The sequence below is a fragment of the Scleropages formosus genome, chromosome 1, assembly GCF_900964775.1.
Source record: "Scleropages formosus chromosome 1, fSclFor1.1, whole genome shotgun sequence".
Taxonomy (NCBI): domain Eukaryota; kingdom Metazoa; phylum Chordata; class Actinopteri; order Osteoglossiformes; family Osteoglossidae; genus Scleropages; species Scleropages formosus.
The window spans coordinates 48,414,452-48,438,133 of record NC_041806.1 but is presented as its reverse complement, the minus strand read 5'-3'; the positions used below and the strand labels follow the sequence as shown (position 1 = coordinate 48,438,133).

The window sequence follows — 23,682 nt, the reverse complement described above, 5'->3', positions numbered from 1 at the left end:
CTGCCATTATAGTCTTATAATGATATTGTACTGCCAAGGCTGGTGTGTTCAAGTATACAATAGTGCTTTTATTTGTAAATAAAGTGTTGCATGTGTTAAAGTATATATACACCATGCTTTTAGTCTAGGTCTCTAAACTCTGTGTCCTGTGCTGGATATTTTTTGAAACTCTATAGCAACCACTGCTTAGTAGCAAAGTAACAGAGCGCAGGCACATTGCATGCTTTTATTCGGACATCACAGTGCAGTCGTTATGGCTCTGGGTGGAAGGCCAAATGGGTGCATATTTAAAGTTATTCCTTTCAGTGGGGCACTTAATGGACTCATTAAAAACACATTTTCTCTGTACAGTCTTTATAAGTTTGTGCAACGGTAATATTGAGTGCTCTAGGTAACTCGGTAGTCATGTACTGGCAGGTAACTAGAAAAATAGAGCAGTATCATAATAGTTATGATGAGAGTGTGACAGGTAAATCTCAGCCTGGACTACTTTGTACAGCAGCTCAGCAGAGAGCACAGGTGTCTCATAGCACCTATGCTTTGTGACTGGATGCAGGTTCGATCCTTGTTCACTCTGTGTGGAGTTTGCTTGTTCTCGTCATTTCCTTTTGGGTTTCCTCCCACGGTCCAAAATACATATTTCAGGTGAACTGGTGACTCTAAATTGCCTGCACTGTGTAAATGTATGTGTACTACATTTCTCTGTTCTATCAATGGGAAGATAGACCACACTAAGGAACTTATCAGTATCTAACATTGTAAGTGATCTTGGGCAAAGGCAGCAGCTAAATACAAATTAATAATAACAAACCTGCAATCAGCCTGTGTGTCTGTTGGTGAATTATTTTGGCCGGAACAGCGTGCTTCAGATTTACAGTACCATGTGTTTAGTCTCAGTCCTGCATGCCAATATCACCTTCTGCGTGATTCTGCATGAGGTTTCAGTGCATTTGTTTGTCTTTAGGGGTTGTGTGGCAGAGCAGCAATTTCCACTGACTTCCTCTGTCTGTTGCTGCAGGGCACTGAGAACCAGTTTTGCGCATGGCAGCCTCCCCAGCCCTCTAGCTGGTATAATTTGTGCCCATGGCTGGCCCTTGGCATTGCTCCCATCAGTTAGCAGCATGGGTGGTGAACGTCCACAGTAGACCATTATATCGATTGGTGCGGTTGTTGGAGACCACTTGTGCATCTGGCATTAGTACACCGATCCCGTCAGTGTCACTCTCAGTATTCATCTACCGTTTACCAAAATCTTCTTGTGAGTTTGGCCCTGTCCCCCTGCTTATCTTTTGAGCCGACTTTCAAGAAATGTTCTCTTGGATTTCACTGGTCTTCACAGGTCTTACAAACAGGACCAATGAGACAAACACAGTTTTACTAGATTGGTCCATCTCTTGAGTAGTTAATCTGGAGCATTTATAACGCACAGAGCGAGGTCTGATAACTTAACTTGGAGACATTAAGCTCACAGTAAGGGTGTTGAGAGTCATGGATGTTTATCTGTGCAGTGGATTGTACTAGAATTTAATTATTAAGAAAACATAAGCAGTCTAAATCCTTTTTTGTTGATAATTTGTCTGAAGGTTCTCTACCATTTATAATTAGTAAATATAATAAGTTAATGTATTTTTTCCAGCTGTTTCTGAATGTCATATTACAAGTTTTGCAGATGTTTTTATGCAGCTTGTCAACCCACAGTGATGTTCATTTTTACCTTGCAGGTATTTCATTTAAAAATTTGCTTTTTATGACTGTACAGAACAAAAGCTCTTGTAGCAGAAACGTTCAGTGGCAGCTTTTGTGTTTCTTTTGACTCTCCCGGCCCCACAGAAGCTGCCGATCTGTCTGTCCTCTCATTTCTACTCTTGAAAGTCTGAGTTCCTGCAGAGCCTCCAATGTCTCCTCTTGGTGACAGAATTTCCATATCTCTGCCATCCTTCCGCCCTCTGTATTGTTTTGCAGTCGTACAGAAAATGTTTTCTCTGCTCTCAAATTATGGTTTGTGGTAAACAATTTACTATGATTGCCAAAGAGGAAGCAATTACCTTATCAGAGCTTTTTCTTTTTTTTCTTTTTTTTTTCTTCTTTCCCTCCCCTGCCCCTGAAAGACTTTTGGAGTGAGCAAGCCATCTCGGTTGTGTGGTATTGCTGCCTTGGCTCAATAGAAAGAGATACAGCGTTTTGTCTTTTTGCTTTGGAGGGGCTCAGATCATTTAGCTTTTTAAAGTTACTTGGGAAATATAAAACGCAAAGTGAGACACCAGTACCAAAAAAACTGGTACTCTGTAGGTGAATGTGATGCAGAGAGTGTAAAATGCTTCAGATTCATTCTGTATTTACCTTACCAGTATGTAATAATTACCGTTTCATAACTCTCCATATTCTTAGTTATTTTGCTGATTAAATCATTCACTATGTATTGTATTTAAGTAAAATTTAAGAGTATCGTGTGCTTTATGGTAACACATTGAAATGAAGGCAGCAGCTGAAGGCAATAATGTACACAGCACCATACTACAAAGAATATGTACTGATTATTATGCAAGATTTCTTTTAATTTGTTAACACTTCACTTACACGCACGCACACACACAGACTGACCGAAACCGCTTGTCTTAAGCGGGGTCGTGGCGAGCCGGAGCCTAACATGCAATACAGGGCGCAAGGCTGGAGGGGGATGGAACGCACCCAGGATGGGATGCCAGTCCGTCACAAGGCACCCCAAGCAGGACTCGAATCCTAGACCCACCAGAGAGCAGGACCTAGCCAAGTCCGCTGCGCCTTCGCACCCCCAACACTTCAGTTGCGATGCTTTTCTTCAAAGTGACTTAGGGTTAGGCTTCTTACTGTTATTTCCCCATTTATTCAGCTTAGCAGTTTTTACTGGAACAATTTAGGGAAAGTTCCTTGGTCAAGGTTACTAAAGCAGGAGGATGATTTGAAACCAAGGTTTTTTCAGTCTAGAGGTAGGCCCAATCACTGTACTACTTGCTGTTTTTTTTTTTTTTATTTTTTTTTATTTTAAAATATTTATAAAACTCCAACTTATTCCATGGCATGTCAGTGGAAATGCCAAGCAGGTCCAAAATCAGCTCAGTAGTATCCTTCAAGGACAGTGTAAACGAGGCATAGAAAGGTCTTGCTTGAAAACTCACACACTCTGCCTTCCTCCCTGCGAACAAACGCACACACAGCCACACACAATTTCAGTTATTCAGTATATGCTTGGAAACATGCTTTGAATAATGGGGTCTTAGATATATGACCTGTAACTCTGAGTAAATATAAGAGACTTTCCCCATTTCCCTTCTGTATGTCAGACAGGAGGGAACTGCTTGTTGTCATTTTGGATTCTGCATACTGTTATTTACATCTACATTTATTCATTTAGCAGGTGCTTTTCTCCAAGGTGAGGTACATCTCCGAGAACAACACAGAATGTGCCTTACACCACCAGAAAGAGTTCTGGATGGAGAGACACGATTCTTGAGTACAGTCAATTTGTCACATACACTGTATAAATCAGTGTACATTACACAAGTAGCTGTACAGTATATAGGTTTTTTAAATTAAACATATAACACATGTACACATTTATCAAGCACACAGGAGATCATGGGAGAAGTGAGCTTGAAAGAAATGAGTTCTGAGAACCTTTTTGAATGTTGAATGGGAAATTTAACAGTTCTCAGGGGGGTCATTCCATCACATCGGAGAAAGTACTGAAACCTTCATGCTTTTGAGTTTGGACCTCTTGGGCATAGGACCACAAAGTGGGCAGAGGTGGTGGAGTGTAGCAGACTGGTTAGGGCATACCAAGTCATCAGCTCTTCGAGATACTCAGTGTCTTTGTTAGCGTGGATGTTGTGGACTGTTACTCTGTGCCTCTGCTGTTTGTAAAGTGGGGGAGATGAGTGACTGGAAGAAGTTCAGATTATTAGTTCATTTATGTCCTTTGGTGGAATTCCTGCTATGTGCAGAACAGAACAAAATTCTTCTGCTCTATGTATGAGTTATTTATTATTCACTTATTTATTCAAATTATATTTATAATGTGAATTGAGATGATGCGACGTTTCACAGCTTTTTTTTTTTCCAAAAAAAAAAAGAACCACAAGTATCTTTGTGTGGGGCACAGTGTCTTCTTGATGCCCACACCAATTGCATTATTGTTTTTATGAAGAGCAGTTGAAACATATAAAGCTGTGATAGCTGGGTAAAATGTGGTCTAAATGATAACCGTAGCCAAATCCATGGAACTTTTATTGATGTCCTATTGATTATTTTTTGTAATTGAGCAAATGTGAACAGATGCATTTCCTTAAGAAATTTCTAGAAATTACATTGTCCCTTTGTCTGGTTGGTTCAGCTGGATGTTTTAATGAATCATTTTAGTGTTTTAAGTCAGTGTTTTAGTGAGTTCAGCGAGAAATTTGACATTTCAGAGTTTAAGGAAATCTAGCTGCATTTACTCTTTGCGTTTGAGGGCAAGAATGAGCCCAGTGTTCAGCTGCTGTTGTTGAGGAGATGTGTAGCAACAAAGATGGCTTCTGTCCTCCTGGGGCATCGGTGACGTCTGCGTTCCTTGGGTGCGCTGCTCCTCGCTCCTTTACAGACTGCTTTGGAACATGGTTTAGGGTGCAGTTTTTCTGCTGGAGGAAGCAGTCTTGCTGGGGTGGGGTGAAGACTGACCAGTTTGAGAACTAATGGAACTGGTCTGGAGCTGAGAAAAGGGAGGAAAAAAAAATCATGTGCATCATGTGACAGTCTCCTCCAATTTGCCAACAGCAGGGTGTGCTCTTAGCCCTGCAGACCTACTGTTATGTTGATATTGATCCCCTAACAAACTGCTGGTCTGACTTGCCCACATGTGCTTTGATATTTCGACTAAATTCCACCGTTCCATCCCGCAGGAGCCTGTTGATGTTGGGTTTTTTCACAGCAGCATTTCCTTTCACACCTGCATTAATGCTAATATTGGACAGAATATGCCTCTTCTGGGCTGACAGGTACCATTTCAACATTTGTTCATTTATCAGACATTCTTATCCACATCCATTTTATTTATTTAATAGCAGCTCATTATGTCTGGTTATCGAATCCATGTGCATAAGTGCATATTTTCCAGGTGCTTTTGTTGACAAATACATTTCTTGATTATACAACAGGGTTCTTCCTGAAACTTGAATTTGCTACCTCTGAAGTGTCCTAACCATCTTAAGCTGCTGCTTTGTTCTACTCAAAGGGGTCACATATCAAAAGCAGTTATCCATTTTGCACCCAGTGTTGAGTGAACTCTCTCTCTCCTTCAGAACTGCTAAATTTCTCCCAGCATCCAAGAAGGGTCCAAAACCCACCTCTTTTGGACTGGTTTTTTTCCTGATGTTCTGGCAGATACCTAAATTACTCTACAACATTTCTATTATTAATTTATATGTGTTATTTGAAATGAACCCCAGCTTTACAAATTAGCATTTTAACTTGTGAACAGTACCATACTTGACAATACCTTTATTCTTGATTTAGATTTTTTTTCCCCACCATGTTAAAGCAGGCCCTTTTTTGTCAGACCCTGTGAATCATTGTTTGCACTGTGGGGATGACCCCTCCCTTTCATCACATTGTTCACTTTTCCCATGTCCGTCTCCCCCCTCATGCTCCCCAGTGGACGTCGTGGTTGAACATGAGTACGAAGCTCTGCATGATGATGAACTGACACTACGACCAGGAGATGTGATCAGGAACGTTCGGAAGATCGAGGAAGAGGGTTGGATGGAAGGGACTCTGAACGGTAGACGGGGTCTCTTCCCAGACAACTTTGTCAAGGTGAGATTCCAACTGCGAAAAGCTACTTCTAGGTAAAGGGTACTCACTTCTGTCCAGCGAATCAACTGTTGGGAGTCAAGATGATGTGTCCTGTCATCCTATACTTTGCACTGCTGGGTGGGCCTTTGGTGCCCTGCTGCTGCACAGGCTCTCCCTCTAAGCACATCTCCAGTGGCCTCTGATTTGATCTTCTGCAATGCTCTGCATGTAACGGCCAGCAAATATTGACATTTTGTTCACAGAACTAAACGATCGCTTACAGAGCGACTCGTGCAGCCTTTGTGGCACCAAAGGAACAGAAAAGAACCCATGTGGTTGCAGTTGCTCTTCCCTTGAATCTACATGTTGCTGTAATCTGGGATATATATTTTCTGAAGGAGGCTGAAAGCAGCGAGGATATCAGACTGAACTTTGTACCCGGACATTGTTTGCGGTTTTATTGTTTTGTCCCCTGTACTAACTTTTTACTAGGGCTGGGAATGAGAAAACAATGTCTGAGGATGGAGTGAGTAATGTTTAAAGTCTCCCTTTCTAATTCTTCTTTGAGCTCTTTGTCTCACAGCATTTCTCTTTAAATGTGGTCAAATCTTTGTTTATTGCCCTCCTCCTTTTTTTGGGAAGTCTTGCAGTTTGGAGGTCTTTTTTTGACCAAATACAGCTCTGGCACAGTAGGCGGTTTGTTCTTGGTAAGGCGCAAGCCAGAGAAAAAGCAGGACTTATTCAGAGCAGTGAATGAGGATTGAGGCACCTCGTGTACTCTGGTAAGGTGTATACAAATGTGGGCCATTACAATCAGGTTATAGTGTCAAGTTGCTTATTTTAATGGAGTGAATTCTCGATGTGTGAAATAACCAAGCTAAAAATAAATCTGTCTTGGTATGTTGTGTAATATCTAAACTGAAATACACGATTGTGTGTTGTGGTTTAATTTGTCCAAACTAGTTTTGGAGTGTTTAGAGAAGGAGGAATTGTTACCTTAATGGCAGCTTTTTAAAGAGAGTTCTGTTTCTCTCTCGCCCAGGATGTCGGGTTTCATTTCCTGCTTCCGAGGGGCTACACCATGTGGTCTCTCTGTAGAAGCACAATTTGAGTTTTGGATTTATATGGGAATTAATAGCAATTTAAGTCGTGATGTCTCCTTTCCTGTGCAGAAATAGCCACTGCAAGACGACGCATTGTGATTTTGCACCCTTTAGTCCTGGTACGTGGGCAAGCAAGTGACAGTATGCAGCAGCATTCCTCCCTTTCTTTCTTCAGCCATCTTACTAGCAGAAGTGTCTTGGAACCGGAGGTGTTGTCGGGGGTTTATCAGCCCAGCCAGAGTCCATGTTGCAAAATGCAGGCAAGCTGAGGCTAGGCGCAAGGCCCACCCTCTGATTTCACACCCAGGAGAAACAGGCAGAGCAACAGCAGCTGCCTCTGCACTTCATTATACAATTAGAACTTTTTATTTGACATACTTAATCTTCTCTTTCTCAAAGCAAAACATCCATATATTCCAGGTGTTCCGTGTTACAGAAATGTGATGTTTTAACTGGAGCAGTGGGTTGGACCAGGTCCTGCTCTCCGGTGGGTCTGGGGTTCAAGTCCCACATACGGTGTCTTGCGATGGACTGGTGTCCCGTACTGGGTGTGTCCCCTCCCCCTCCAGCCTTACGCCCTGTGTTGCCGGCTTAGGCTCTGGCTCCCTGTGACCCCGTATGGGACAAGCGGTTCAGAGTGCGTGCGCGTGCGTCTTTGAAAAGTGACGATCGAGCAAATAGCCCAGAGGAACGAAGGTCGCCGCAAACTAGTCACGACTTAAAAAACCTAAGCACATGCTGTCTTTAAACCTAGACCTATTGCTGTTTTTGTGTTATTGTTTTCTGTTTGCTGGCAGGATGTGATTTTTATTGAATCCAAATATTTGCACCCATGTTTTTTTTGTGTTCTTACCAAATCCAGATCTGAGCTGCTAGTTGAAATAAAAAGTGATTTTCAGGGATAATTTTTTTTCTTCTAACCCACACACACACTTTCTGACCCGCTTGTCCCATACGGGGTCACAGGGAACCGGAGCCTAACCTGGAAACACAGGGCATAAAGCTGGAGGGGGAGGGGACGCACCCAGGACAGGATGCTAATCTGTCACAAGGCACCCCAAGCGGGACTTGAACCCCAGACCCACCGGAGAGCAGGACCCGGTCCTACCCACTGCGCCACCGTGCCCCCCTTATCTTCTAACTCTTTAAAAGTAAAATTCATCTCTAAATGTGACGTTGAAGCTACACAATGTTCATATTCTTTTCTATTAATGATTCTGACTTTTGTCAGTCATTTAAGAGGAGCAATTGTTGGAAAACTTAAAACAAGGTAGCAACATATTATGCATGTTCCTTTGATGAGGCAATTGACAGATTTGTGCTCACTCAATGGTGCCGAAGATGGCTGCTGTGATGCATGCTCCAGCACAGCAATACAGTTTTCTTAATACTGCACTTTCTGGAGCTGCACTCAAGATTTTTCACTCTTCTCTACATGTTATGTTGATGATGATGTGACAATAAAGCTTGTATTGTTTCGTATTGTATTGTTCTGTCACACATTTGGTGCAGAGTCTAGCTGATTGAGCTCAAATATGTCTCAATATTTTGCCCAGGAGATAAAGAAGGATACGTTGGACGGACCCAAGGAGGAATCTGTGGTGAAGAGGGACCGATCCTCAGGCAACGTGGCCAGCCTCGTCCAGCGCATGAGCACCTACGGCATTCCTGCCGGTGGCTTCCAGCCCCACTCGCACCCCAGGACCTTCCCCAAGAGTAAGTCTGGGCCCAGATGATGGGCCACTGGTGCCCATTCTCACTTTGCTATCGCTTCAACTTCTCCTGGGGAGTTGGTATTAACACTATGTGGTGGGGGGAGGGACTGTTGCTGTGAATTACCAGATGAATGAACAGTGGTGAAATATGAATTATGGTAGAGTTCTCGTGTTTATTTTCTCAGTCCCATTGCTAGCTCAAGGACTGTGTAACCAGGACAGAACCACAGCACAACTGTGTGTCCACTGCAGCACTTCATACAGCAGTTCTGTCCCCTTAACAGTCACAATGCGGGATTTTCATCCCAGTGCTTTCTGATGAACGGGTTAATGTTAGGACCTTTGCTGTCATCATCCAGCCATGTGCTTGTGTAATTTACCTCCTTTAGTGCTCCCACTGTGGACAGGAGGCAAATGCTCTGGCCCAGACTTCAGCCATGGGTCATTTTATCTTCAGTGAAACTTGTCCTTCATTGTAGCCTCTCTTGTTGCTTTCCAGCATATAGGGAGGTCACTGTGGCTTGGTTTCGTGTCTTCTCAGAATGTTGTATGTATCGCTGTGAAATCGGGGTGGTGGTGTGGACAGTGGTTTAAAGCTGAGCACTCAAATGATTCATCTTGATGTGAGAGGAGGTTTTTTTTTTTTTTTTTTTTATAATTCCCTTGCTTTTAGTAATTTATTTTTTTAGTACATCATAGTTAGATGTCAGAGTGCTATTGTTTTTCCTGTTCTGCCAGTGTTCTCCATAATGATGTACATTTAATCACTCAACTGTATTTCAGAAAGTATCTTTACACATAAACCTTAACTGCTTGGAGACATTTATGGATAATAAAGAACAGTATTGATTTTTATTCCTAAATTGTTGAATTGATGAGAAGAATTATGACCGATACAGTCAGTTTTCTTAAGTTGATAGTGTGGGTGTGTCAGGGCTGGCTTGTGGGCGTCTTCTCGGTGCAGGGAGACCTCGTTGAATCATAACACCCCACTCACGCATACTTTCTACGCCAGTTTTTCCAACTGTGATGAGTGCACGTCGTAGAGTAGCTAGAGGTTCTGTCCTAGGTACATTCCATACAGGCATTGCTCTGTCTGGTACTGGTTTACAGATTGTGGTTGTGATACTCCTTTAAAATATGTTGGTGCATATTGTGTCGGTTTCATTTGATTATTGTTGTCCTTAAGGCTCCCTACACCCAGCTTTTTTTGTCTTTTGTTTTTTTTTTTCTTTTTTTTTTTTACAGAAGCAAAGAAACGGCAATGCAAGGTTTTGTTCGAATACACGCCACAAAATGAGGATGAGCTGGAGCTGAAAGTGGGCGAAATCATCGACATCACAGAGGAGGTGAGCTGGGCACTTGCTCTCAGTGCCGATGTTCCCCAGGGTTTGCGCACCACTGGGATTTCCTGCTGACTGCAGAATGCATTGTGTATTTATGTGTGAAAACCTCCTGTCTTTGGTGGTGTTAGCGACTGTGGTTTTTATACATTGAAAACTTTCGTGTGTGTGTGTGTGTGTCTCCTAAATGTGAATTAAACGGAAGCAGCAAATGTAGCCAGTGTAACAAGGCTCTGATAGACCTGGTTTCTCCACCAGGTTGAGGAGGGCTGGTGGAGTGGCACACTGCATGGGAAATTCGGCCTCTTCCCATCCAACTTTGTCAAGGAATTGGAGCTGTCTGATGATGAAGGCACTAGCGATGTCACCGATGAGACAGGTTAAAAGAAAACGGTTTCAAAGAATACTGTCTGCCGGTCTCTTGAGCATAGCCAGTATACTGAGTCTGTCTGACTGTAGTGTGAGTGCAAGACATTACACTGCTGACATGATTTCCCACATTCCAGGAAGGGTACGGTTCTGTAATGGAGCAAGTCTTAACAAGTGCCATTATAATGGCATTTTCAGGTGCTGCTCGTAGACTTCTGATTGTTTTGTCTTCTCTTTGTGTGTGCATGCCCACACATGTATTTCTCCATACAGACACCATTGCTAAAGAGAGCTCGACCACTGGCCCCACTACGCCTACCTCTCCCGGGACCGGCAATGGGATTGTGACTCAGCCCAAAAAGGTCCGGGGTGTCGGCTTCGGGGATATTTTCAAGGAGGGCTCTGTGAAGTTGAAGACCCGTCTGTCCAGCTCCGAGCCAGAAGAAAAGAAAACGGACAAAGTAAGTTAACCAAAATACGTCGCCTGCTTGAAGTTTTTTTTTTTTTTTTTTTTTTTTTTTTAACAATTTAATTAAAAAAAAATAATTAAAAACTAAACTTGTCTGGCAATGTTGCATGCTCATATAGAAATTTCTGCACATAGCTTTACAAGACCAAATAAAGACAGAGTGTTCAGTATTAAACTGCTGATAAGTTCAGCTTTTATATCTCAGTTGTCAGACTGCAAGCAAATTGAAAGGATTGTGTGAAAAACAAGTGTGAATCCAGCCTTTACACAACATTTTCTTTAACCTACTTGTCATGGAAAATTGAGATGTTTCCAGTGTACAGACAGGTTTTCTGAGCCTCTGAAAGCATTGAACGGAACATGCCCCACTTCTTTCTGTATTAGAAAGATACCCGTTTGGCTGCTTGAAGTGGGTCATGAGTCATTGATGCATGCCACAATAATTGTAGGTGTAACAGCTCCTTAGGCTGCATGCAGTGTTTACCTTATTCTTGCAAGAAATCAAAGAACCTTAGATTTATTTGTGACCCTTCATGTACCTTTTTGAAAGAACTCTATTTTTTACATCTTATTGTTTTGGATAATCCTTCTCAGTACAATTGCTGTTGGTCTGCTTGCTAGGCATTTTAGTGCCTCATTCTGAGTAGATTTTAGGGTTGAAGTTTGTACAGACTGCCTCAATACTAGCTCTGTAAAATGATACAGGTTGTGCTGTATAGTGCTGTGTATCATCACTTTTGAATGCTTTGATTCTGGGCAACTGAAGTCAGTCAGCTTGTTTACTTACTCAGTTTTAATTTGGAATTTACTTAATATCATAATATACTACCAGTCTTGTATAGTTATGTTTATTCATTTAGCTGGCATTTTTAATCAGTTACTTTCACTGTTACAATCTACAAACAACTATTTACCCATTTATGTAGCTACATAATTTGTACGGGAGCAATGTAGCGTAAATACCTTACTCAAGGGTACTACAGTAGTACATGAGATTCAAACCGGAGACCTATGAATTCAAAAGCAATATCTCTAACCACTATGCTGTTATCTGCCTGTACATGAAGTATAGTGACAACTAGCATCCCACTTAAGGTGTAAAGACTCACTCCCTGTGCAATTGTTAGAGGCTCTGGATGGTCATGATGCTGCATTGGGCAAATGGTTATTGATAATGGATGGATTATCAATATCTGTGACATACTTGTGATAAAACTGGGGGAGTTTGACATTTTACAGGCAACCAGCTTTTTCTTGTGTTCTGTCACATTGGAACTGTATGTCTTCATTCACAGTTGCCTTCTAACCTTTGAAAACCTCTTCTTTCTTCCTTTTTCATGGCAGCGGCCCAGACCTCATTACCCAAGTTCACACTCCATGCTTCATGCAATACGTAGCCAGTCCATACCTTAGAGGAACCGTGCTGCCTCTGCCTGCATGGGTGACTTGCTGCTGTTGCACCACGGGAATATAGTTGTTTCCCAACTGTCTCCGGTGTGACGGGCAGCTTTTTGTCCTGCCTCCTAGTGGCTGCTAGTACTGAGCTTTTGATTTCCATTTGTCTGTTGGCCATTTGGTATTACCTGAACAAATTACAGGCGGTCCCCAACTTACGATGGCGTTACGTTCTGCAAAACCCATCCTGAGTCAAAAATATTCTAAGTGGAAACTGGATTTAATACACCTAACCTAGCAAACGTCATAGCCTAGCATACATGCGATGGCATTATAGGCTTGCCGCCTTCATGCTGGGCAATTATCTTGAGTTTCTCCTCAAGAGTAATCTCCCTCCTCTTCTTCTTCCCACCAGTAGCAGGAGACACAGATGGGCATTTTGTAGACATTATGGAGGCACGAAACACAACGTACATACAGGGCGGTATCTGTATAGCGACAACGTGGCAGACTGGGAAATGCGGATCGCTGCTGCTTCCCAGCATCATGAGAGAGTATCGCCCCACACATCGCTTGTCCGAGAAAAATTCAAAGTTCAAACTGCGGTTTCTACTGAATGTCTGTCACCAGCTCGCCATCATAAAGTCGAAAAATCGTAAGTTGAGGAGCATCTGTATAATTCTTTTTACACATTTCATAGTCTTGGTAGATACTTTTACTGAAGCAGTTCAGGGTAATTACCTTCCAAAGGATACAGCATCAGGGCACCTTCTAGACCCTATAAACATCAAGCCACATGTCCAGGTTTCGATCCACTGCCATTTATCCACGTTTCATCTTTGGGGTGTGGCTAACGATGTCCCCTCCTCCACCATTCCGCCTGTGACGAGTGTCCGCACGATGCGGCCCAGTCACATCAGTAAATCCATCCTGTGGTTTCCTTCATTTTAGCCACTCCCATCACTGCCATCCGCTGCAAAGCCCACCCCTTTGAACATGACAGACTCGGTTAAAGCAGATGGCGAGAGCAGAGCTAAAGGTAAGAACTGCTGCTGACATTCATTTGAATACCATCCTCCTCCTATTAACGGTGAGATGATACTGTACCCAGGTCACAAATTGATCTGTTTCTCTCCATGTCCAGGGTAAGTATTGATCACGTTGTCTTGATCCTGGCTCCTCGATGTACAAACAAAAACCAGACTGGAAGTCTGCGCAAAACTCGAGTCACTTAGTCAAAAAAAGCTTTGTAAGACTTTTATAGTTAGTGTCATTTTCTTAACTTGTGAAAATTAAAACTAATTTAACATGAGCAGAAAATGTTTCCTCTATGAACTCCTCCTATTTTGTGCTAATTCTTGTTATATTTATCCCATAAGCGTGTGCAACAATGTTGTTGATCACCAACACTCAGGAACACCAGACCTGAGCTGTAAACACTGTGGAAGTGAGGTGACATAAGGTGGTCTCACACTTCTGTTCTGTTTAGGTGTTATTTACTTCTGCCTATCAAGTGGGTGTATAAAGTCAGGTTCCGTTCATGCTTAAGAACATATTTTAGAAAATGGTACTGTATAAGGAGCCAGCATTTTCTAATTACGATCCTTATGGCTTTGGGCCTTTTTTTCTTTTGACGTTAAAGGAAAGTAGACAATGGTCTTTGACTTCCACTGCCGTCCAGTGCTTGTTTGAGACTTGATCTTATAACTCATCTCTTGCAAGTGCTATTGTGCAAAGCATTTTGGACAAGGAGTGAAAGCTAATTAGTTTCTTTATTGCTGATGTGGTAATGCTGTGCAGTGTTACACTCCACCCAAAATCATATATTGGTTTTATGTGCTTTTGCATCCTGCAATTTAGTTGTAAAGCAGCTTAAAGGTGAATATTTGTTGAACTTTTACTGGTGAGCCTGCAAGTAAGGTTGATTTTTATTTACTCATTTTTTTAGCTTCAAGGATACTCTGTGGTTTTTTTTTTTTTTTTTTTTTTTCCCCCCTCCTTCCTCTGGGACATTAAGCTACTTTGCATTTCCAAAGATTTACAGTAAGCAAATGTTTTTATTTCCTGATGAAATCAGTTGCAGGAGTTTATTGCCTCTAAGTTTTTGCAGCGCTTTGTCAGCATTGTGCTCGTAGGAATAGTTGATCTCAAAGCAGGAAAGAACAGTTCAACGGTGTTAATGCAGCACTTTGTTTCTACCTGCTTTGCTTTTGAAGTGAAAGAGTACTGCAAAGTGGTATTCCCGTTTGAAGCCACGAATGATGATGAGCTCAATCTGAAGGAGGGGGACATCATTCATATTCTCGGCAAGGTAGGTAGGTCTTAAGAAGTGCCCCATGGGAGCTCAAAGTAGGTCTTAATGAGCACCTTGCTCTAAACTACAGTAAAATGGGTGAGAATGTACAGAATGCCAGGTTTCAATGACAGTGCTAAAGCAGTTTGTCAGACCAGTTCACATGCCGTCTCATACCTGCTGTGCGAGTTCCTCCAGTTGCTGACACGGAGGGAAGCACTTAGAAGCCAATGTCGTTTTAAGTGCTTTTCCCCAGACACCTGCTGGATTTGGGGGGCGGGGTCAGCAACACACTGTGGTACGTGCTCTGTAATGTAATATACAGTCATTTATTTGTCATTTGCACAGTTATACTGGGTACACTGGGCATTAATGTTTGTGATATCAGTGCTTACAAACATCTAGAACTGTGTAGACATACTGCTAAAACACAACAGGAGAGCAAAAAGGCATGAGCTGTATACATAGTTTGTCAGTGTCTTGTTTACGGGAAGTGTAAAAATGACGGTAAGATATAAAACCCTTTTCATACACTCATTAGAGAAAATCTAGAGTATGAAAGAAATACCAAGAATAAGCCTTCTTTTGTGAACTGAACTTGACACTGTGCTATAATAGTTGTACATTGTTGGGTGATATTAATGGTACAATAGTTGTAATGTGCTATATTTACTGCTTATGTGTTAGATAAATTAGTGAATAAAATTCCGGATAGAGAGCAAAAGAAAGACTTGTGCGCCATCTCCTGGTGATAATGGCTAACTGCTTCTGTTTTTGTATTAATGAAGGTGACTGGATTTCCAATAGGAATGTTTAATGGGTTTTACCTCAAAGCGTGAAGGTTTTTCCACTTATTAAATTTTTAACCGAAATGAGGGTGGTGTGGTCAGACTCAGTAAATGCACACCTCTTTGTTTCAGGACACTGGGGAACCCGGTTGGTGGAGAGGAGAGGTCAACGGGAAAGAAGGGGTCTTTCCTGACAACTTTGTGACCTTGATTTCAGACTCCGAGAAAGAGGTGAGGCCACAGTGAGACCGTATCAGGAGCATGGAAACATTGTCACATTCATTCACTTCTCTGGGTAAATGATGATGCCAGTAGGCCTATATCATGTGACAGAGTTGATCATATCAAAACATTTATTACTAGAATTCTTTTTTTTTTTTTACTGTGAATTCTTATTTTCTGTGTTTACATTCATTGATTTAGCAGATGCTTTTCTCTAAAGCGATACCACTCAGTACAAAAAAGGGCTTTCAACAAGGAGCTTTAGACACAAACACATGATTATCGAAGCACAGTTTGTCTGATACACCTGTATTTCATGACAGCATTTTTCAATGTGCTGCACAGTGACACAGCAGGTAATGCTGGTGCCTCACAGCTCCTGTGTTTTGTCTTTAGACATGGGTTGAAATCTAACAGTCTGCATGAATTGTACAGACTCCCCGTGTTCCAGGTGCTCTGGTTTCCTTCCAAAGATTTGTTTTTCAGGTGAATTAGTGACTAAATTGCCTATTGTGTGTATTTGCCCTGTGATGAACTGGTGTCCAGCTCAGGGTGTACCCTCCCTCATGCCCTATGTATATGGCTTAAACTCTGGGGCAAAGCACTTAATGATGTTAGTTGTATGACATGTTAAATACTTTTAAAAAATATTTGTCACAGGTAACAGTTTTAAAAGGATCTATAAAAGTGTCATCAAAACAGGACACAGAAGAGGTACGTGCTCACCTGTCCTCACACCCTGAACAGGTTGAAGTCCTGTGACAATTTTGTGAACACCTTTTTTGGACATGAAAACTCTCCTGCTAGCAGGTTGCTGTAACCTTCATATTTTTATTAAATATACATTTGCACTAGAATAATCATGTCAGAACTGTCTGACTTTTTATTTACAAATCCAAATGTCAGTCTGATGACCTTATGAGCTTAATTTCCCCACGGCAGCTAAGTTGGTTTTACATGATCATTTCTTTCTTTTCTGTTTCAGAAACCCAAAAAGCCACCGCCACCATCAAAAAGCTCAGGTATGACAATATTAAAATATATAATGGAGAATCTTTTTTCCTCTTTTCCCAACTGTTTATTTGTCAGCATGTGGTGTGTTTTGGGTAGTTTATTCAGTGTGCTACAGAGCCACTCAATGTCCTCCTTTTCCCCCTGCTAGTAGCCAGAGTTTTCTATTGACTCCTCTCAACTGGGTTTTGAACAATTTATCCTCCAGTCTCGTTCTGTTTGTTTTCATGAAGCTCACCAGGTTGTTTTGGAAAAAGACAGTTAATTGGCTGTCAAATGGAGAAAAATTTTAAGGATTTTTTCCTTTTTTCCCCATTTTGGCATTGGTGGTGTTGCACAGGCCTTGGTTCACCTTTGTGGGAGTGTTGAGGAGTCTTTATGGTTTTGCTGCGATGATGGACAGGAATTCACAGTAAACACAGCAAACTTCCAGTGAATATTTAAACTGATCAAGTGTTTGTGCCAGTAAGCATGCTTTGAAGGACAGATGGGAAAGAGTTCTGTGAAGGGTACAGTTTGAGACTAACTACAAATTTCTGCTGAAAAGTATGAATAGAGCTGTTAGGAAGAACTGATAGTTTAGTAAAGAGTAGTCTTTGGTTCTTAGCATCACCATTTCTAGCCTGGCAGGAAGAGGAAGTTAACTTTTCTGAAGGATGTAGAGGAGAGAAAATCTGCAATGCAAAATGTCAGTTTGCAGTTTATTAATTTGAAAACCCTCCAGAAAATGACACATTCTCTTTGAAAATGTAAATAACTGGTTATCTCTAACAAAAGCATTAGCAAAGCAAGATGTTGATTTTTGCACACAGAGAGAGAGTGCTGAGGTTTGAATTAGTTCAAAGTATTGATGCTGTGTTATGACGCGTCTTTGTCTCGATACAGGAAGTGTGAGCATTTTGCCCTTGAGAACCTGCAGCTGACACTGCACCCTCTGCACTCTTTGACAGACTCAAAGTGCTTGGGCAGAAAGACTGGGGAAAACGGGGAGGGTGAACGAGGAAAAGACTAACGGGAATGTTTCGGTTTTTAGCATCAAAGCCCGAGGTCCCCGGTGCCGACAAGAAACCAGCCCAGCCCAAACCGGAGGACAAAGGTAAGGGCGTCTTCTGAGTGGTGATTGGGGTCAAGGGCTGGAGTATGAGGACAGGGCTATTATTGCTCTGCAGAGCTTCTGTCTGGCCTCAGCCCCCCCCCGGGCGACGTCCTCGCTAATAAATCCGTGGTACGTAGTTAATGAGGCTTCGTGTGCTCCGTTTCATGTGTAACACACTGGTATTTTCCCTTGAACGGCTAACGCCTTGAAGGCCTTTGAGAGGGTGGGAAAAGCACTTTTTCTTGGGAAGTCTGAAAGCAGCCTGCTGAAGTTTGACAGGCACCAGTGTAATGACAGAGGGTGGGTTGTGTGCGGTGTGGTCAACCCAGCAGCCTGCGCAGACACATTTACGGTCTGTGTGTGGTGTTACACTGCAGATTTGTAAACCGCCTCCAGGCTCAAATGCTCATTCACTGATTTAGGTTTTCATCCTTCATCAAACTTCATGTTGAGACGTTGCCTCAAGTTTTGCATTTCACTCACTGTACGACGTGAGTAAAGTGTTTGTTACAATCAATACCCAGTGTGATTGACATTTAGTGGGTATTGCAGGAGAGCATCTTTCAGGTGAGGACTCAGGTCTTCTTAAAGATCCAAAGCGGAAAGATTCTTGGTGATCGGCAGCTCGGTAGAGCAGACTTGCCAGTTGTAGGCAGTGAGGTTCACAGTGGCCATCTGGACGGAGCTGCGTTGGACCCCCTTTGCTTCTTACGGGCTGAGTGGAAAAGAGCTGACAAAGCAAGGAAAGGGTTTCTCTGCAGACGTTCACATGCAGCAAAGGAAGGAAAGCAAGTCTGGTGCAGACATCCTGCAGGGCTTCCTCCTGACCTACTTTTCATTAGCGACGACGCCGCTCTGTCTGTCATCTCGCGCTCTCTTCTCTTTTTGCCTCTAGCTCCTTCTCTGCTCGGAATACTTCAGTGAAGTGCAAACCTGTTTGTCTCTTGACATTTTTAATATTATTTACATGCTGTTTTGGGTCTTTGCTCTGAAAGCCATTGCCTGTGATTTTATGAGCAGTTGCCAGTATGGGTAAAAGAGGACACCCCCCCAACCCCCAGTTGGACATGTAGTGACACTATATAACAAGCAGATAATAACATTAATATGAATTCAACTGCAGATGCAGTTCTTCTCATTGACCTGCAACTAGAGAAGTGACAGCTGGTAGTGTAGTGGTTATAGCTGTTGCCTTTGCACCTAGTTCAGCCATTCAATCCCCACCTCTAGCTGTAGTATTCTTGAACAAGGTACTTACCCTAAATTGCTCCAGTAAAATTACCCAGCTGTATAAATGGGTAAATACTTGTAAGTACCTTAACATCAACAACTTCTCTGAGATGTATGTCGCTAAATGAATAAATATAAATGTAATGTAAGCGCATTTTGCAACAGGAAAAGCACTTTAGATGCAGAAAGATGGCTGTTGTAGTACAGCAAGTTTGCCGCGTGCCACTGTTTTTACCAGCGTACATTACGTGAGTAGCTGCCTAAAGAACTGCATCAGAGGAAATACGAAAATGTTTAGGACGAGGAGTATGCTGCAAATTTATGGAGCACATAGCGGATCAAGAGAGAAGTGGGTCCAGAAGATGTACTTCGAGACTGTTCTTGAAAATTTACAGGGATTCAGCAGTTCTGAAGGAGAGGGAGCTCATTCCACTACATCTGAGCCAAAACTGCAAACCTACAGACTCCCAGTTTTGGATTTTGATTTTTGGATTTGGACTTCTGCATATCAACCCCTTTTGCTAGCCCCATTCCCCCCAGCCCCACATTTGCTAGGTACCAGTTCCCAAGAAAAGGTTACCATCAGATTTAAATGACTGTAAGCCAGTTGCCTTGATTTCCCATATCTTGAAGACATCGGAAAGGTTCTTCTAAACAGAGAAGCACCTTCAGCAGCATATCCAATTGCACTATTCCAAGGAGTGTTACCTGAAATCACTCCAGCCAGCAGCCATTAAGCTCTGCAATGAGCCCTCTTAATGTGAGCATCTGTGCTACTTTTCATGTTTTTATTCCTGTAAAATGGGGTATTCACCCCACTGTGGTTAGTGTCCTCTGTCACCGCGTTATTGTGTATATATGGTGCTGTAGCCTTATTCACTTTTCCTTTGAGATGAATAGTTCTCTCTGATGAATGAGAAATGTATGACACAGAGTTTGCTGGGATTACTTGTGATCTTAAAAATTATTTGCACCTGTATTGCTTATTTGTTTTTGTTTGCTTAAGGCTGCAGCTACTTGAGTACTTTTTGTAGCAGTCTTTTGACTCTGCGAATTGAACCCAGCAGTCCTCTTTAACCTCTAGACACCATCTCTAGTACGACCTGGTTTTCTGTGTGGTTGCAGAGCTGAGCACCCCACACACCAGTCAAGTCGTGTGTGTGTGTGTGTGTGTGTGTGTGTGTGTGTGTGTGTGTGTGTGTGTGTGTGTGTGTGTGTGTTTAAAATTTTTTTTTTTTTTTTTTTTTTTTTTTTGGGGGGGGGGGGGGGGGGGGAAACTTTGTTTCCCTCTCCAGACAGATCCTGTATTGTTCTCTGTTTTGGTCTTTAAAAGCATGACTGCTGTGAATAAAATGGTCTCATTATTGTTCATTTATTTATTTCTTTGTTTTTTTTTAATCATGGCTCTTATCATTGTGACTTATGTTAAATTACACCCTCACTCTGTTCTTGGTATTCATGAAGTCCCTTGGGGAATCATTTAAAAGTGTATATGCAACTGATTCATAGCTGCATGGAATGGATTGACCACCATGGAGTCACATGCGAAAAAAAAAAAAAAAAATTCAATTAGGGGAAGAGAAATACCCTCAAGTGGCTATATGTAGATATTTTCCATCCTCCACGCCATCAATTAGTTCAGTTTGAGTAGTATTTTTTTCCCCCCCATAGAGACAATGTGAGCTAAATAGTTCAGAGGTAAAATTCAATCTAAAATTTCAATTTTATGTAAAAGCTAATTTTCAAACTGTTTGCAGCATGTACGTATGTGTATTTACATGTGGCAGAAATGATCAGACTTCTTATTGGGGGAAGAAACCACAGGCTGTTCATGGCCTATGTAGGAAAGTGCAAAAGAGGTCATTAGCAACCTCTTCCTTTCAGAGTCCTTTATGTGAAATTGTGGTTACTGTGGAAAGTTCTCATCAATGTGCTGTTTGGAACACAGACCACATACACACTCTAACACATTCACCCAATCACACTGTCTTCACACTTGCCAGTGTTAAGGTAAATTAGAGTGCATGTGGAACTAGGGCACATTGTAACCCTAATGCAGATCCTGGATTGCATCAGAACACTTCTGTAACAATGAATCAGTGTGAAAGGGAGCAAAATGTGAAGTATGATGTCACATGACTGATTTATTCTCTTATCCCACAGGTGACAAGCCACTGCTCGATCACAGACCCTCCACCAAACCAGCGGCCCCCTTAGTCCCACCAAAGAAGCCTCTTGTTCCGCCAGGCAAAGGGCCAAGCCCCCCCCTCAAGCCTGGAAGCATCCCTCCAAAAAGGCCCGAGAAGCCACAGGCAACTTCTCTGAGTAGCAGGTAAATTCCCCTACATCTGTGCCCCCTCTAGCCTTCTCCTCTTTTGTTTACCCCTGCCTCCCCATATCGATCTTTCGATGAACACACCTGTGCAGGCTGAGGCCATACTTTCTCAAGATACCTGAGCTCTAAATGGCCTTTTACTGCCCTGGCTCATGTTAAATACTATATTCCCCCACTGGTGACGCTATCACATCTCACCAGTGTAAAATGAGGTTAATTTTGTCCACCCTCATAATTTGATATAACTGCCTTCATGTATCAGTATGTACATCGGAATTCTGAAAGTTGAAATGTCCTGGGTTTTCAGTTTCACAAAGCGGTGGTTATGTAAGACCTTGTCCTCACCCTTCTCAGCATGTGATTGATCACTTTTGCTGTCCAAGATCATGTTGGCAAATCGGCACATTATTTGCCTGTTCTCCAGTATCCTCCATTAGGCTTTTATCGCCATCTTCATCAAAAAGTTAATCGCATTAATTTTTATGTTACACTTACTTTGGTTCAAGTATTAAGTGACAAGATACTGAACCTGAAAGAACAGAGTTACATAGATCACTTTTGATGGAGAGGGGTTTCAGAGTGCTCTCTTAAGAGGAGACATCTGTATTTTAAAGTAGAAGGAAAAACTTAATGGCAGCTGCAAACTAGACACAAGATTCCTGCCATGACTTGTAAGACCAAAGTAATAACATGACAAATGCAGAGCCTGACTTGTCTATGGGCCCGTTTTGTATTTCGGCGAACAGTGGTCTCTCAGGGTCATGTGAATTGAAGATTTTCTCAGAAGCCACATTCCTCAGATGTATGAATGGGGTGGAAAAAGCAGTTGTGCTGTAAGTCCTGACTTACTGGTCGAAGTAGCCCGTCTTCACATCAGTATTTATGTCCAGAAGATTCCTGATACTTGGTCTTGTTTCTTTTGTTAAGACAGTCTTACGGATCAGTGCTGTTATACTGCAAATAATATTACTTTGCAATTTAATTCGCAAAAAAAGGAAGCCATGAAAGTTTTATACAGGCAGTCCCCGACTTACGAATGAGTTCCATGTCCTCAGTCTGCTTTTAAATCGGATTTTAACGCAAGTCGGAACAGTTAGGCATGGTGGATATATATGTCAGTTTGTCAAATGCTTGACTTAGCATATCGTATATCATGTACCTTTCTATGCATAAAAACCATTAAAGAAACACTTCAGATACACTAAACCATCTTTAGTATAACAATACAGTTATAATAATAATAATAATAATAATAATAATACAATGTAATGATATGAGATTTACGTTGCTTTGAAGAAAAGTCTGCTCAATGAATAAATGTAACTACAGCATTTATAATAGCGACATAAAAAGAGATAATAAATGTTACTATTGTGATGAACAGAGGACACGGAGGAGACTGGACCCAAGTACAGGATCGTTTATTCAAAATCGAAGGACTAGACGTGTTCTCATGGTCGGGGGTAAAATCGGCAGCGGGACTCCAGAAATGGGAAGAAATGTCTTTTGTAACCGAGTGCTCTCTCAGAGAGGGAGTGCGTGCGTGCGGAACGTTAAAGAAACTTTGCTTTTCCTTTCTTCGTTGGTGGTTTACCTTTTGCTTATTATTTACTTTTTAGTTTCAATCGTGATAGTTTCTTATTTTATGGATGCATCAGCATCACTTGCATAACATTTACACTTTGGTGCCATGGTTAGGAGGGTAAAAACAAAAAAAAAAATTAAAGCCAAATACAGTAACACAAGACATTGTTAACAGGAAAAGAAGGGAGTCTGTCCTATCAACTTTTGGTTAGTAAGGGGGTGATTCATAAGTACAGGTTGTATGTAAGTTGGACGTTCATAATCATTGGGGACTGCCTGTATTATAAAGGTACAGTTTGTTATACATCTTTTAAGTCAAACAAGCAACTGGATATTATTCATGGTGAATAGTTACAAAAAACTCTGAATAGGAATACAACTATAATAATCAATGTGTTGAGGCATTTAGTTTGCACCAAAAATTAAACTTCAAACTTAACTACCTAAGATTACCAGTCTGCTCTCTTATTGTTAATATTCACATAAGCATATTACATGATTACATACATATTACATACTGCATGATTTTTTTTTTTTTTTGTTGTTTTTATTTTGCAGTGCCTGATTTTATTGAATTTCTTATTGAATCATACAAAATTATTTTTTTCTTCCAGGTCCAATGGAGAGATACCCACCCCTCGACCAAAGTCTGACTTTGAACCAACATTACCCAGCAAACCAAAAACCCTATCAGGGGACTGGGGGGAGAAAGCTGCAGAAACAGGTACCGTAAGCAGTGGGGACACTGCAATTGATCCCATGATAATGTTTCATAAAGCAATCCAAATTGTTACAGAAGAATTATTTAACGCAGTCTTTCAGGGAAGTGGTGTTTCCGTTAACATCCCATTTTTGTTTCGACAACTGTGGATGATCAAGAAGTCAGGTAATCAGCTGCCTGAAACCTCAGGCCTTGCTCTCTCT

At 41.7% G+C, this 23,682-nt stretch overlaps 1 protein-coding gene across 1 annotated transcript in view; it reads left to right on the top strand.

Annotated features, from left to right (window-relative positions):
- Window positions 1–23,682, top strand: part of cd2ap (CD2-associated protein) — a 34,050-nt gene that overhangs the window by 4,602 nt on the left and 5,766 nt on the right. The window contains exons 2-14 of the mRNA XM_018736981.2: window positions 5,666–5,826; window positions 8,465–8,624; window positions 9,872–9,972; window positions 10,225–10,345; window positions 10,609–10,796; window positions 13,151–13,238; window positions 14,416–14,510; window positions 15,413–15,511; window positions 16,163–16,216; window positions 16,488–16,524; window positions 17,547–17,609; window positions 21,003–21,171; window positions 23,373–23,482. Coding sequence (XP_018592497.1) covers window positions 5,666–5,826; window positions 8,465–8,624; window positions 9,872–9,972; window positions 10,225–10,345; window positions 10,609–10,796; window positions 13,151–13,238; window positions 14,416–14,510; window positions 15,413–15,511; window positions 16,163–16,216; window positions 16,488–16,524; window positions 17,547–17,609; window positions 21,003–21,171; window positions 23,373–23,482 — 1,446 coding nt within the window. The remainder of the gene's footprint in view (window positions 1–5,665; window positions 5,827–8,464; window positions 8,625–9,871; window positions 9,973–10,224; window positions 10,346–10,608; window positions 10,797–13,150; window positions 13,239–14,415; window positions 14,511–15,412; window positions 15,512–16,162; window positions 16,217–16,487; window positions 16,525–17,546; window positions 17,610–21,002; window positions 21,172–23,372; window positions 23,483–23,682) is intronic.